General features: G+C 34.6%; 3 protein-coding genes across 3 annotated transcripts; 2 read left to right on the top strand and 1 right to left on the bottom strand.

Moving 5' to 3' along the window:
• Nucleotides 1–402: 402 nt before the first annotated feature.
• Nucleotides 403–3,536, top strand: HELRODRAFT_161733 (hypothetical protein; the record flags this gene model as incomplete). The annotated part of the gene is made up of 7 exons (XM_009021622.1): nt 403–478; nt 753–924; nt 1,187–1,313; nt 1,816–1,903; nt 2,317–2,518; nt 2,834–2,954; nt 3,426–3,536. 7 exons carry the CDS (start codon nt 403–405, stop codon nt 3,534–3,536), a joined length of 897 nt encoding a protein of 298 aa, XP_009019870.1.
• A 341-nt stretch (nt 3,537–3,877) lies between these two features.
• On the top strand, nt 3,878–8,637 carry HELRODRAFT_161732 (hypothetical protein; the record flags this gene model as incomplete). The annotated part of the gene is made up of 11 exons (XM_009021621.1): nt 3,878–4,224; nt 4,673–4,938; nt 5,402–5,478; nt 5,740–5,870; nt 6,191–6,344; nt 6,564–6,657; nt 6,953–7,123; nt 7,490–7,664; nt 7,815–8,005; nt 8,142–8,144; nt 8,396–8,637. The coding sequence occupies 11 exons, from the start codon at nt 3,878–3,880 to the stop codon at nt 8,635–8,637; spliced, it is 1,851 nt and encodes a 616-aa protein (XP_009019869.1).
• A 391-nt stretch (nt 8,638–9,028) lies between these two features.
• HELRODRAFT_154121 (hypothetical protein) lies at nt 9,029–13,560 on the bottom strand. The gene is given in 16 exon segments (XM_009021620.1): nt 9,029–9,129; nt 9,146–9,640; nt 9,933–9,935; nt 9,948–10,027; nt 10,115–10,179; nt 10,442–10,546; nt 10,895–11,003; nt 11,222–11,264; nt 11,536–11,667; nt 11,938–12,013; nt 12,130–12,215; nt 12,439–12,518; nt 12,593–12,623; nt 12,787–12,849; nt 13,006–13,109; nt 13,413–13,560. 15 exon segments carry the CDS (start codon nt 13,444–13,446, stop codon nt 9,632–9,634), a joined length of 1,020 nt encoding a protein of 339 aa, XP_009019868.1. The 5' UTR covers nt 13,447–13,560; the 3' UTR covers nt 9,029–9,129; nt 9,146–9,631.
• Between the last annotated feature and the right edge of the window lie 294 nt (nt 13,561–13,854).

The following is a 13,854-nucleotide window of genomic DNA, read 5'->3' as shown; positions in this document are numbered from 1 at the left end:
ACGTGTACAATTTAAAAGTAAATCGAAATAACAACAGATTAAATCGTCAGTCAATTTAAATAATAATTAACGCTAAACTCCAACATTACGTAATAAATCCGCATTCAATCACATTTCCAACTTTGAAATATTAATAATTATAACTAATTTGATGAATTAAATTCACAAAATCAGAGTTTTAAAGATAACTTTTTGAATAATGATAATAGCAGCAAGAATGTATGCATGAAGCTGCAGTTACGCATAAGAAAACATGCAAATAAGCATTTAGATATCTTACTACATTACATGTGTATTGTGTTGTATTGTATTGTATGTCTACAAATTAATTGTTTCATCAATTAATAAGTTTATTTTATGCTATTTTATCTCTACTATGAGTTTGGTACTGAACGAACACAGATGAATATACTGATAATAAACTCCAAATGTTGCCTGCTGGTTTTTATACTCTGTAGAATTTGCCACCTGAAAGAAAGTTAGATACACGTTTGCACTTATTCGAACTGATATATGTAACATAAACAAACGTGAACTGTTTGAACACTCGAGAATTATAAATGTACACTACCTTCCACTCTTATTTTACTAACAGTTTAAATTGAAGAGTTCTGACATTTTCTGTATAAAAAACCGTCATTTACTCACAAATTTTTGCCTCTCTTAAGCTTTTTTAAACTCCAAGCATTTCAGATTATTCTCTAAAATCATCGAATAACCAAATTCAAACACATCATCTTATTTGTTATCAGATTGCACAACAATCAAAAGAAGCGGACCAAATCACAAAACTGGCATCTTGAAGTCTCAAGCCAACGAATCCTACCAGAACAACATCAGGTGCTACTACTACTTCGAAGCGTTGCCAGACGAAAGAGTCGAACTTAACTTCACCGTTTTCGATGTCAACGGCGTGCCACCGAGGTTTGCACGCTTTCCTATTTCTAAGATCGAGTTTTAATCGAATTAATACTTAAAATTCGAAAAATTGTGTATAGTTTTTTCTACTTTATTGTACAATTATTGGTATGGTAATCTGGAGTTCTAGTATTCAAGTTATTTCTATGTTCATTTATATATTTTAATCAAATTACAAAGTAAAATTGGGACAATCCTACGCCTAGTTTTAGTCTAATTTATCGTTTAATTGTCAATATTGTGATTTGAAATAAATTTTTTTTTGCAGATGTCTTCACGATTTCATAGACATATACACGCAGCTTGATAGTTTGAATGTAAGCCTTCTAGATGTGCCCTCTCAGGGTAGATACTGTGGTAAGGACAAGGAGAATCTGCCTTACTTAATCATTTCCGTCCGTTTTATTTCTCTTTACTTTCAGTTCAAAAATCAATTCTTGATCATGTTTCATCCTAATTTCATAATATTAATCATAAATTAATTAATAAGGATCGTTTTGAAGCCGTGGAGTAACGAAAAAGTGGAGGCCTCTAATTTTTATCACAGTCAAAAGAGCGAACATTTTTGCCTTGAAGTTTTGCCTAAAATTATTGAAGATCTATTAATTACTATTTTTTCTACAGAGACCAGTAAAAATAGGGAAAAAAATAAGTTCAGACGGAAAACTTTTTAAATTTTCTTCATTGTAAAGGTCCCTTGTTCATCCTTAGACCAGGCTCTAGCAGTAGCAATATTACGACAAAAATATTATTTAAAGACCAATCGCAGTTGTGCTGCTAAAGAATATACTTAGAATAACTTTATTAGAATACCTCAAATATTAATTTGTATTGTAAAAACATACCTCAAACGTTAATTTATATTGTAACGACAATAATATATTTGAAAACATGCAGGTAAAAAACATAGCCCTGGTCGACTTCCACACAGACAGTAGTGGAGATGGCAAAGGTTTTGAGTTGATCTATCGATTCTTTTCAGATGGTGAGAAAAACTAGTTTTTTTTCAAATAAAATTCCAATGAAATAAAAATCTATTAAATTATACTCGATATAGTGTGTTTTCATTGTTGTTTTTTTTATTGTTATGATAAAAAAACTTTCACTTTTCGTATTTTTACCACGCTTATATTAGCTTTAAACGTTTGGTTGTTTGTTTCTATAGTTCAATTCTTTTTATCAATTTCTCGATAACTTCTCATTGTCTGATTAAGTTGGAATTTTGTCAATTTTATCGAACTAGCATGAATGAATACATGAAGTTACAAATAGCAATATCCAAGCAAAACTACAATCGTACGTATGCGTACATTGCTGTTTAAATCTTTCTTTAATTTGTTTTTATAATTATGATAATTTTTTTACAGTTTTTTCTTTTTAACTTTTTAAACCCCACAGCCATATACAAAGTGGGTACTAAACTGCAGCAATACCTCTGCGGATTCCTGATTAGTGACCTAAAAGAGGGCACCATCTTGTCCCCAACCTACCCCGGCATCTACCCGGACAACATCATGTGCTTCTACAAGTTTCAGGGTGAGGTTGGAGAAAGAATCAAGTTGACCTTCAACGACATTGACCTTTATTCAGGGGGTAATTAGTAAGTTTCTGTAGAAGACCTTTCGGGAAAATAAAAACTATTTTTAGATATCATGCATAATCAAATATTTTTAAATAAATAATATATCTATTGATATGTATGTATGTGTATGTGAGTGTCTTCTCTCTCTCTCTCTCTCTCTCTCTCTCCCTCTTTCTCTCTCTCTCCCTCTTTCTCTCTCTCTCTTTCTATCTCTCTTTCTTTCTCTCTTTCTTTCTCTCTTTCTTTCTCTCTTTTCCGTTACGTCAAAAATCGTGAATACGTATTTACGAAATAACCAGCATTAAAAACTCGCATTTCCTTCAACTTACCCAGCTGTCCGTTCGACCACATAAAAATTTACGACGGGCCCAACAATGAAGCCCACGTCATCGACACCATCTGTGGCAGCCGGAAGGTCCCTATTGCTTTTTACTCCAATGGAAACTACCTGCAAGTGCATTTTACGACAACGACTGGACGGTTGGTCGGCTGTTGATTGGTTGGTTGGTTGGTTGATTGGTTGGTTGATTGGTTGGTTGGTTGGTTGATTGGTTGGTTGATTGGTTGGTTGATTGGTTGGTTGGTTGGTTGATTGGTTGGTTGATTGGTTGGTTGGTTGGTTGATTGGTTGGTTGGTTGGTTGGTTGATTGGTTGGTTGGTTGATTGGTTGGTTGATTGGTTGGTTGATTGGTTGGTTGGTTGGTTGGTTGGTTGATTGGTTGGTTGATTGGTTGGTTGGTTGGTTGGTTGGTTGGTTGATTGGTTGGTTGGTTGGTTGGTTGGTTGGTTGATTGGTTGGTTGGTTGATTGGTTGGTTGATTGGTTGGTTGATTGGTTAAATGATTGATTTGTTCTGTCCTTCATTCCGTTAATGAATGAATGAATCAATCAATCGACTAATTAATTAATTAATTAATTAGAAAGATATTCACGGTTGGTGAGAGTGACGAGACACCATCGCAACTGAGGGGTTTCAACGCCTCATTTGAAATCGGGACTCGATTTGTCGATTTGAGTTTAGTAACTCTTCTTTGATTAGTCCATATTTTTAAAAACATTTACGCATAAATTAAAAATAATAAATAAATGAGTGAATTTATGTAATGAATACTTGACTGAATGAATAGATGGATAGATGAACGAGCAAACGAACGAATGAATTAATAAATAAACAAATAAAAAACGAATATAAATTTTAATTATTAAAAATAGCAACACGAAAATTATTTGACTGAAAATTTTTGTGATTTCTTGATAAAATTAAAAAATTTTTAAATTAAAGACAGAGTGACAGAGGGCGAACACTTGCCAGGGACAGGTTAACTGTTATCCTATTCGCATTTTATATTTATCGGTGACCAAGTGACCAAGTTCAAATGCAAAAAGCTCTATCACATCGGACGTCGTCGCCATTGTCGTCACCACAACCATCACCATCATTACCAGAATGTGACCGGATCATAAGAAGCAATAGCCAATCCAGTGGGATCATTAAAAGTCCCTATTATCCGGAACCCTCCCCTCGGGACATCCTCTGCCATTACGACATTAACGGCCTAGTAGACAGGCAAAATTTAGAGAAGGTTCAACTCTTCATCGAAGATATCGACATTGGGGAGGATTATGTGGAGGAGTATGTAGATACTGTGGTTGCGAGAGGTGTGGCTGTCGGCGGTGCTGCCGCTTCTGCTGCTGCTGGGAGGAATGTTGCAAGATTTAATAGGTTGGTTGGTTTTGGTTTTCAAATTTTTTTTTCGGGTTCCTACATCTGTATGATGTGGCGCGTTTTGCTGTTTATCAATGATCTCGTGGTGTTAATTTGTATTTATCATAACGGCACTTCAGTAGCTAGAGTACCAATAACAGTGGTAGTTTTATTCATTGGAAGCAGTAGTGGTAGTAGCAGTAGTGGTAGCAACTGCAGTAGTGGTAGCAGCTGCAGTAATGTAAGTAGCAGAAGCACTACCAGTAGCAGAAAGAGTAGTAGTAAGACACATTATTAGTCCGCAACTGTAGTAGGAATAGTAGTGCAACATCATGTCACTGTCTTGTGCAGTATCACATGATGATGGTGACCACGACGATGACGAAGAAGACGATGGCTACTATACTTAATACACCAGCAGACCATCATCACCAGCAAGCACATGACCATCCTACCAACCCAACAGATCAAAATGTCAGAACGGGGCCCTCCAGGCATACACCACGAGGGCCAGCCAGAAGAGCCTTGCCATGTATAAAATCGAACTGCAGGAGCAATCCACGACTAAAGTCAGCCTGCCAATTCCGGATTATGAGTTTTGTGGGACGTCTGGGAATGGGAGGTTCGGATCTTATAGTATCACGTCAGATTCGCCCAAAATGCTTCTCATCTATGATACGTTCGGGGCAAGGTCAAGGAGGGGTTTCAAAGTTAGGTACCAGTTTTCTACGGGTGAGTAGTGATGATGATGAAAATGATGATAGTGATGATAATGATGATAGTGATGATAATGATGATAGTGATGATAATGATGATAGTGATGATAATGATGATAGTGATGATAATGATGATAGTGATGATAATGATGATAGTGATGATGACGGTGATAATGGTGAGTATGACGTCATTGACGATGATAATGATGAGTACGCGATGATGCTAATAAGAATGATTGTGATGGTGATGATGGTGATAGTGAGAGTGATGATGGTGATAATGATGGTGACGATGGTGATAATGATGATAGTGAGGGTGATGATGATGATGGATGCCACTGATGAGAATGATTTTGACGCCGATTGTTATTATTTCTATTGCAAATTTCTGTTGTTATTATGATAATTATGACGTCACAATTCTGATCACGTGATCATAATCATCATCATCGACGTCATCACGTGACTGACCCAAACAGACTACGCCATACCGGGTACAGCTATTAGCGGGGAATCGCCCTGCCATTTCCAGTATATGAGTACATCGGCTATACAGGTGGATAACATCGTCATCATCACCAACATAGTCATTATCATCATCACCACCATCATCATAATCATCCTCACCACCATTACCATCATCATCACTCGCCACCACCACCATCATCATCATTGCCACCACTACCATCATTATCATCATCACAGGCACCACCAACATATTATCGTCATCATCATCATCACCAGCATCATCATTATCACCACCATTTATCATCACCACAACCACCAGCATCATCATCATCATCATCATAATTGTTAGGGCACCTTTAATTCTCCCCGCCACCCTTCTAACTACCCCGACAACACCTACTGCGTGTATGAATTCCACGGTCAGCCCGATGAGATTGTGAGGTTGACCTTTGAAAATTTTCAAGTCGAAGATGATGCCAAGTGCGTCTGTTTGTTTGTTTATTTGTTTGTATGTTTGTATGTTTGTTTGTTATTTGAGTTTGTATGTTTCTACGTTGTATGTTTGTTTGTTGGTTTGTATGTACGTATTTATGTTTCTATGTCTGTATGTCGTATGTTTGTTGGTTAGTTTTTCGTTCGTGCTCTTTTTCGCTCGTGCATCTGCACATGTCTACGCATGTACAGACAAACATAAATGCGCGCGCACACACACACGCGCACGCACACACACATACACACACCACAACACACACAGACACACACGCACGCACGCACACGCACACACACACACACACACTTAGCTGTTCTAAAGATTTCGTGAAGATTTTTAAATGGTTGCCGCCCAAGCTTGAAGAAGAAGGACAGCAGCAGCAGCAGGTGGAGAATCTGGAATTCGTGCCTGTGGGCCATTACTGCGGGGAGAGGTTTCCAGGGCCCCAAGATGAAGATAGTCAGGTGGTGGTGGGGATGGTGGTGATTTGATGATGATAATGATGATTTGGTGATGTTGATAACGATGATTTGGTGATGATTTGATGATGTTAGTTGAAAATTTGATGATCACGTGATAAGAGTGAATGTTACAGCAAAATTGATAGCATTAAAAAGTTACAACTGATGAAAACGACGGGAAAAGTGCCTTTATTTTAAAATTTGACCTTTTGACCTTTAAAGATCATGAGAGTGACCTTGAACTCTGACGGACACACAGTTTACAAGGGGTTTAGAGCTCGTTATGAATTTGTCAAGAGGCAACCGCCAGACAAAAGTAATTTATTGTTTGTCGTAATTATTGTATCTTCATTCTCTCTCTCCCTCCCTTTTTCTCTCTCTCTCTATCTGGTCCTCTTCCTTGTTCTCTTTCTTTCTTTATATTTTTCTTTTTTTTTCTCTGTGGCTAATTCGTCCGTAGTAATTGTAAGTTTTATCAATATTCTCATCACAACTTATCATCATCACTATCTATAGTCATCAGCATCATCGTCAGCATCATCGTCAGCATCATCGTCAGCATCATCGTCAGCATCATCATCTTCACAACAACCACCACCACCCCACTTCAGAGTGTTTCCACAGCATCACGAACATCGGGGGCGGGGTCATAAACTCCCCCAACTACCCCCACAAATACACGACCAATAAGACTTGCGAGTGGATCGTGTACGGCCGTTCCAAAGCCAATAAGATTCTTCTGACGTTTGATATTTTTAGCATCGAGGGAAATCCCAACGAAAGTTGGTCTTTGAAATTTTGAAAAGCTACTACTACTACTACCTACTACTGCTACTACTACTGCTACTACTACTACTACTACTACTACTACTACTACTACTACTACGGCTTCTACTATTACGACTGCTGCTACTACTAGTAATACACGTACTAATACTGATGTTACTGCTGCTACTACTACAACTTTTCAATTATAATTTCTCAATTTTTCCCTTTCCCACTTGGATTGTCTCTCTGATGCGTTCAACTTTTTTAATTTGTTGGCTTTAAATGGCAGGTTTTTTTCCTTAGGGACAGTAAAATAGCATCTCACTGTTTTGTAAAAAATAAAAATTTTGGTAAAATTTTTTTAAAACGTCTTTTTGAAGAAAAAAGCTTCAAATCAAATCAAACCAAATTGAGCGTAGAGATCGGTTGTGGGAATGCAGTCCTGAAGATCTACTCGACGTCTCGGAGCAACATGCCAGCCTACGAACTCTGCGGCGACAATGACACCATCGATAACCTCCAGATCATCACCAAATCTAATGTCCTCAGATTAAAGTTTGGATGAAGTTTGGATGAAGATGATGACGACGACGATGATGTTGTTGTTTGAATGGCGTTGTTTATTTTTTCTTTTAAAACTACACATTGGAAAACTGCTACCCCTTCGCATTAAGAATTCTTCAACCCGCAACACACCACACGCAGATTTGTCAGCACAGCTAAAGCCACCGGAGGAAAAGGGTTCCGACTGCCCTGGACCGAGATACTGCCCATGAAGGGAGGCAGATGTCCAGGGTTCCTCTGCGAGAAGAGTGGACACTGCATACCAAATGACATGAAGTGCAACGGCGTGGCAAATTGTGGAAAGAATGACCGCTCTGACGAGTTAAAAAACTGTTCGTTCAATTTTCAATTTGCGATATCATAATTTTTTTTCACGTTTTTCGATCATTTGCTGTACATTATGCTTATAATATTATGCTTTACAATTGTTATAATTTTATTTTATTATGAATTTTTTATTATTGACAGGCGGTGAGTACTTCTTTCGATTCCAACATTCTTCTACAATTAAGCCTACTCCTTTATATAAGTTTTTTTTTCAAATTTTTCTCTAAATTTTGATTTTGTAATAATCTTTTTTAGTGGATGTTTTTTTGAACAAAAATTGAAATAACAATCACTCGTCGATTGGCTAATTTAATCAACCAATCATTGGCTGATTTAATCGACTAATCATTGATCACGCAACCAACCAACCAATCACAAAGGTTCACCATACAGAGAGACCAGCACACTGAATGTCGTCCTCTGTGTCCTCGGCGTCTGCTTCCTCCTTCTCATCCTCGGCGGGCTACTCTGGCTCTACTGCAAAAGGAAGAAAAAGAAACCGGAAAAGGATCAAAAAATTCCGGAAGTACGTATCGTTACTGGGGTTTCCGAAAAACGTCCTCGGAGTGCAAATCGTAAAAAGAGAAGGAAGAAACGCAGGATGAAGGAGAAGACGGAGATGATCACGATCATGTGACCGGATTGCGATCATGTGACCATCCTCAAAAGCAAAGTTATCACATTATCATTAATCCGTGATCATCATCATTATCACGTGATCGCCATCATCATCATCATCGTAATCTTGCGACCGGTGTTGCTTTAAGTTTGATGATTTTAGGATTAGGAAATTGCTGCGTTGTAAGAGTGTCTTATCTTTCTTCATTAACAATCATTAACTATTGTTATTATCACTATTGTTATCATTATTGTTGTTGTTATTATTGTTTGTTTGTTGTTATTGATGTTGTTTTTAAATATGGTACGTTGAAAACAGAGCGTTTCGTTGTAATCGTTGTCGCCAATCAATCATAACATTAAAAAGTATAGAATGAAATTTTTAAAAATTCTCAACAAGTATAATCAGTCACCGTGTACAATGTGCATCATTGTCATCATCATCATCACCACCATCATCATCATTTATATCATTATCATCGTGATCGTCGTCATCATCATCATCATCATCATCATTCACGATATTCAGTTCAACTGCTCTTATGAAATGTCTCAACCTACTACAACAGCTGCCCATGAGTTTATTTAGCATGAGTTTTTTCAACAATTTATTATTATTTATATTATTATCATCATCTAATTTTATCATGTTTCTTATTGTTTCCACAGTCCGTATTATTATTATTACTGTTATTATTGTTATTTAAATGTTTGCTTGCTATTAGCAATTATCATTTTTATTAACGTTAATTTAAACGAATAGCTTTTATTTATAGTTAATTAGATAGTTAATTAATTTGAAAAAAATGATTATTGCGACAAAATGCACATCACACACACATACGCACACATATATAGAGAATATAGAGACACACACACAGACAGACATACACACACACACACAAACATACACGATCATCTTTGAATCTTTTTAGAATCAAAATACCATAATGATTTGCCTGATTTTATTTTATTACACAAACAATATTTAAAAAAAATATCCCCACGGTTTCTCATCTTTTCTTCCTGGAGGAATAAAAATAATAAATAATATAATTATTATATTGCAACTATAATAATACGAATATCAATTTTATTTATTATTAGTATTCTCATTGCTTGTTGATAAGCATTGTGGTGTTTATTATAATCAACAATAATGTAGACTGTTACGACAACAACCACAACAACAACAACAACAATAATAATAATAAATAACAACAGCAATAATAATAAACAAAAATAATAATAATATTAATAATATTATATATACTGTTATTAATATATATATATATATTATATTATATAATAAAATTCAATAACAACGAACCATGTATATTTCCTTCGAGCACCCTGCTGACCTGGCTTCTGTCTTTCTAACCTCCTCGGATCATGTGTCAGTAGGCCAGCTAAATAATAATAATAACCATAATAATAATAATAACCATAATAATAATAATTCTGTAAAAATAATAATAATAACAACGTCAACTTACCCAATCTCAATTTTTCCACCATACCACTCGGCACCATCTGTATTAAACATTTGGACAGGGCTAGTCTGGTGATATATGTAAATAATAATTAATATTTATGAGTAAATAAATAATAATTATGATAATAATTGATACAAATGATAATAATAATGAATAATTAACAATATAAATTATAGTAACAACAATGAAAAGAAAATCAATGGCTCTGTGAACATTCAAAAAGATTAACGTACAAATGTAAGAATAAATTAATTTAATTAATAAGAATAATAAATAAAAAAATAAATAAACAATAATAAAAGATGACGATTCAGCGTGCAGTCGAACCTGATAGCTCCGGCTTGACCGCTTGTACCTCCATGCTCTACTGTGGCCTCTATGTCAACTTTGCATAGTTTGTCGGTCAGTTGTAGGGGGAAGAGAACTTGTTCCCTTTTTGTTAGTTCGGAATAATTTTTAAAAAAATATTTTCAATTATAGAAATTATAGTTATATACAATAACACACAGACACACATACACACGCACGCACGCACACACACACACAAACACACGCACGCACACAACAAACAGCTGATCTCAGAAGATAAGAATAAGTTTACGAATGTGTAAACCATGGATAGATAGATGGAAGAATAAACGAATAGATAGACGAATGAATAGGTGAATGAATGAATGAATAAATAGGTGAATGAATGAATAAATGAATGAATGAATGAATGGATAAACAAATAAAGTTAAAAAGTACTGAAATCGCCATTTTTTTTTATTGAAACTGCACCTGTCAGCCAATCTTGGAAAAAAATCGAGGAATGGTCTTCCATTGACCGTGACGATTCCAGTGCCCTTTTCATACAGCCTCACTTTGGCCATTGCTGTCTTTCTCTTACCTACAAAATACCCCAAAGCAAAATATTAGTAGTAGTACAATCTTGATTTGTTTATGTGTGTGTGTACGTGATTGTTTGTGTGTGTGTAAGTACGTAGTTTGTGTGTGTGTGTGTGTGTATGTACGTATGAGTTTGTTTTGTTGTATGTGCATATCTTAATTTTTGTACCGCAAATTACGCAGACATACATGTATAACACACAAATGGTAGGTACGTACCTTCATCTTCATGGAATCCTTTACCCTTAGCATCATATTGAACCTTGAGCAGATCAAAATCAGAAAAAAATAAGAATAATCACAAACAGCATCAAATTCAGACAACATCACATGCAAACAAACAAACAAGCACACACACACAAACACAAACAACAACAAAACTAAAAAACGGTTTTTTCTGTAGATCAAGTATCGTTTTGAGTTTTAAGATCCAGTCTATATTGAAAGAAACAACAAACAACACAGCCCAAACAACAAAAACACACTAACAGACAAACAAACAACACAAATAAACAACGAAAACCAAGACCCACAGCTTTTTTCTCTAGGTTAAGCATTAAATTTTGCCTCTTAAGATCCAGCCTATACTGAAATATCAGCACCCTCTCCATGTAAGAGTATGGTAACTTGCTTAAGTGTTCCAACGTTGATATTAACACGTTGTACTGGTTGGATGAATGATGGATGGATGAAAGGAATGATTGATTGATAGATAAAAGGATCGATAGATAGATGGATGAAAGGATTGATTGAATGATATAGGAATAGATAGATAGATAGATTGATTGATAGAAGGATTGGTTGATAGATGGGTGGATGGATTGGTAGAAAGATAGATGGATGAATGGATTGATGGATAGATGAATGGACAGGGATGGATGGATGGATGGATTGATAGCTAGATGGATGATTCAACTGAATAGTGATAATAGTACTTCTTGCTCGGATAATTTTTCACTGAACTTATCTTCCATCGTATTATGATCATACCATTGACTGCCTGTTAGCTTACTGCAAAAATAAACTTCACTAATTTATAAAGAATAAATAATAACTAAAATAAAATAAAAACATTATCATTATATAATAATTATTAAAATAATAATAATAATAATAATAATAGTTACAGCTGCTGTGATTGGTCAAATTTCACACCCAATGTAATCCTATCACCTTCATATTTCTTCAACTCTACCAACTTTAGTGATAAGTTCTGTGAGTGTGTGTGTGTGTGTGTATGTATTTGGATGTGTTAGTATATGCGCACGTATGTTTCTATGTGTTTGTTGTGTGTGTGTGTTAAAATTATAACACTACAATAACACGATAATCGAAGTAGCAAGCAACTAAAAATACAGAAAAAATGCATACAACAACTGCAACAACAATAATAAAAATAATAAGAAGAAAAAAAGAATAAAAATAATACTGCTAACATGTAAACATTCAACATAGGTGGGCTTGCCAGTATAGAAAAAACTGCTATAAGGCCGGCCATCCAGTCCAAATTGGGCAGCTATTATTGATGATATTATATTTATTCATTTATTTATTATGATTATTATTATTATTATTCGTGTTGTTACTGACCTTTTTGTTTCGGCAGAATTTCTAATGGATGCTTCACAAATGAGGAATAATAAGAAAGTAAGTGAGTATATAGGTATTGACAATTATATTTCATATTTATTTGAATACAATAATTAGACTTAATAAAAACAAAAAATAAATATTAATAATTAAAATAATAATTATTAATATTAATTATTTATATTAGAACGAACTTTTAACATGGGCCGAGCTTTTTTGACAAATAAACCAGAGGGCAACAGATACTCGATGGCTTTCTTTATAAGATGAAAAAAAAATTTAATTTAATTCAAATATTATTAACATTAAAATTAACTTTTAATATTTTATAAAAATTAAATTAAAAATAATAAGATAATTCATTATTCATATAAAAATTAAAAAAATTCAGAACAATAATCTAGTCCACAGACGTCTATATCGTCCTGGGTTATGTTTTCAGGATCGAGTCCCATGATATTTGCCAAGTGTCGTCTGCCCATCTCAAACTCTGCAATCTCTTCACTCATAAATGCATCTTGTGTGATGAGATTATTATTTTTTTCATTATTTAATTAAATTATATAATTATCACTCACAATAATCATGGTTTAAAAAATGAATTTAAAAAAAAAATTAATTGTACGTGTTTTGTGTTCTATGTGTTTACTTTCATCCCAATTTAAATTTAAGACTAGACTTTGATATAAATGAGCAGAATGGAATATTTTATTTTCATCTATCTATTTGTTCTTTGTTGTAATTAGGGAACTAAATTTAAAACTAAATTCTTAAAAATATTATAAAAATTTGTAAAAAAAATTGATTAGTGAGAACAGACTGTGCGCTTGGGCCCTTTCCAAGTACATTCTCATGGCCTTGCTGATTTTTTGTGCTTTTTCTTGGCCGGCATTTCCTACCGTAGGCTGGTTTTGAAATTTTTGATTAGTGGAACAGACACATCTGGTTGATCGGATTAGGACTGTTATCTTAATCGAAAAAATTGTAATCATCATTATGATTGTATTTATCCAATCTTTTAGGAATAATTTTAAAAATAATTTCTTACTAAATGTGTACTTTGGCATGATACTCGGAAAGTTTGGGAGAGGAAACTTTTAATCATTTTAATATCGTTTGCAAAGAACTATGTAACACTCGAACTATTCAATAGTCTGCAAGTTTTTGTAGATAACTATGGAGTTGTGGGATTAAAATAAAACTAAACCAAAACCTACCATTTGAACATTACTCCTATCAGTAACCGTTTGCATGGTACAGAC

This window comes from Helobdella robusta, assembly GCF_000326865.2.
Source record: "Helobdella robusta unplaced genomic scaffold HELROscaffold_3, whole genome shotgun sequence".
Classification (NCBI taxonomy): Eukaryota; Metazoa; Annelida; class Clitellata; order Rhynchobdellida; family Glossiphoniidae; genus Helobdella; species Helobdella robusta.
The sequence above is the reverse complement of the archived record's forward strand: the minus strand, read 5'-3'. Positions and strand labels throughout refer to the sequence as shown.

What these genes read in the sequence shown, in the direction of transcription:
- HELRODRAFT_154121 (XM_009021620.1), bottom strand. Translation starts at nt 13,446, where the DNA reads ATGAGAATGTACTTGGAAAGGGCCCAAGCGCACA. An exon ending in TAACCCAGGACGATATAGAC is followed by an intron (nt 12,850 to 13,005) that starts GTCTGTGGACTA and finishes CATCTTATAAAG; the next exon opens with AAAGCCATCGAGTATCTGTT. An exon ending in TTAACCTAGAGAAAAAAGCT is followed by an intron (nt 11,265 to 11,535) that starts GTGGGTCTTGGT and finishes GATCTGCTCAAG; the next exon opens with GTTCAATATGATGCTAAGGG.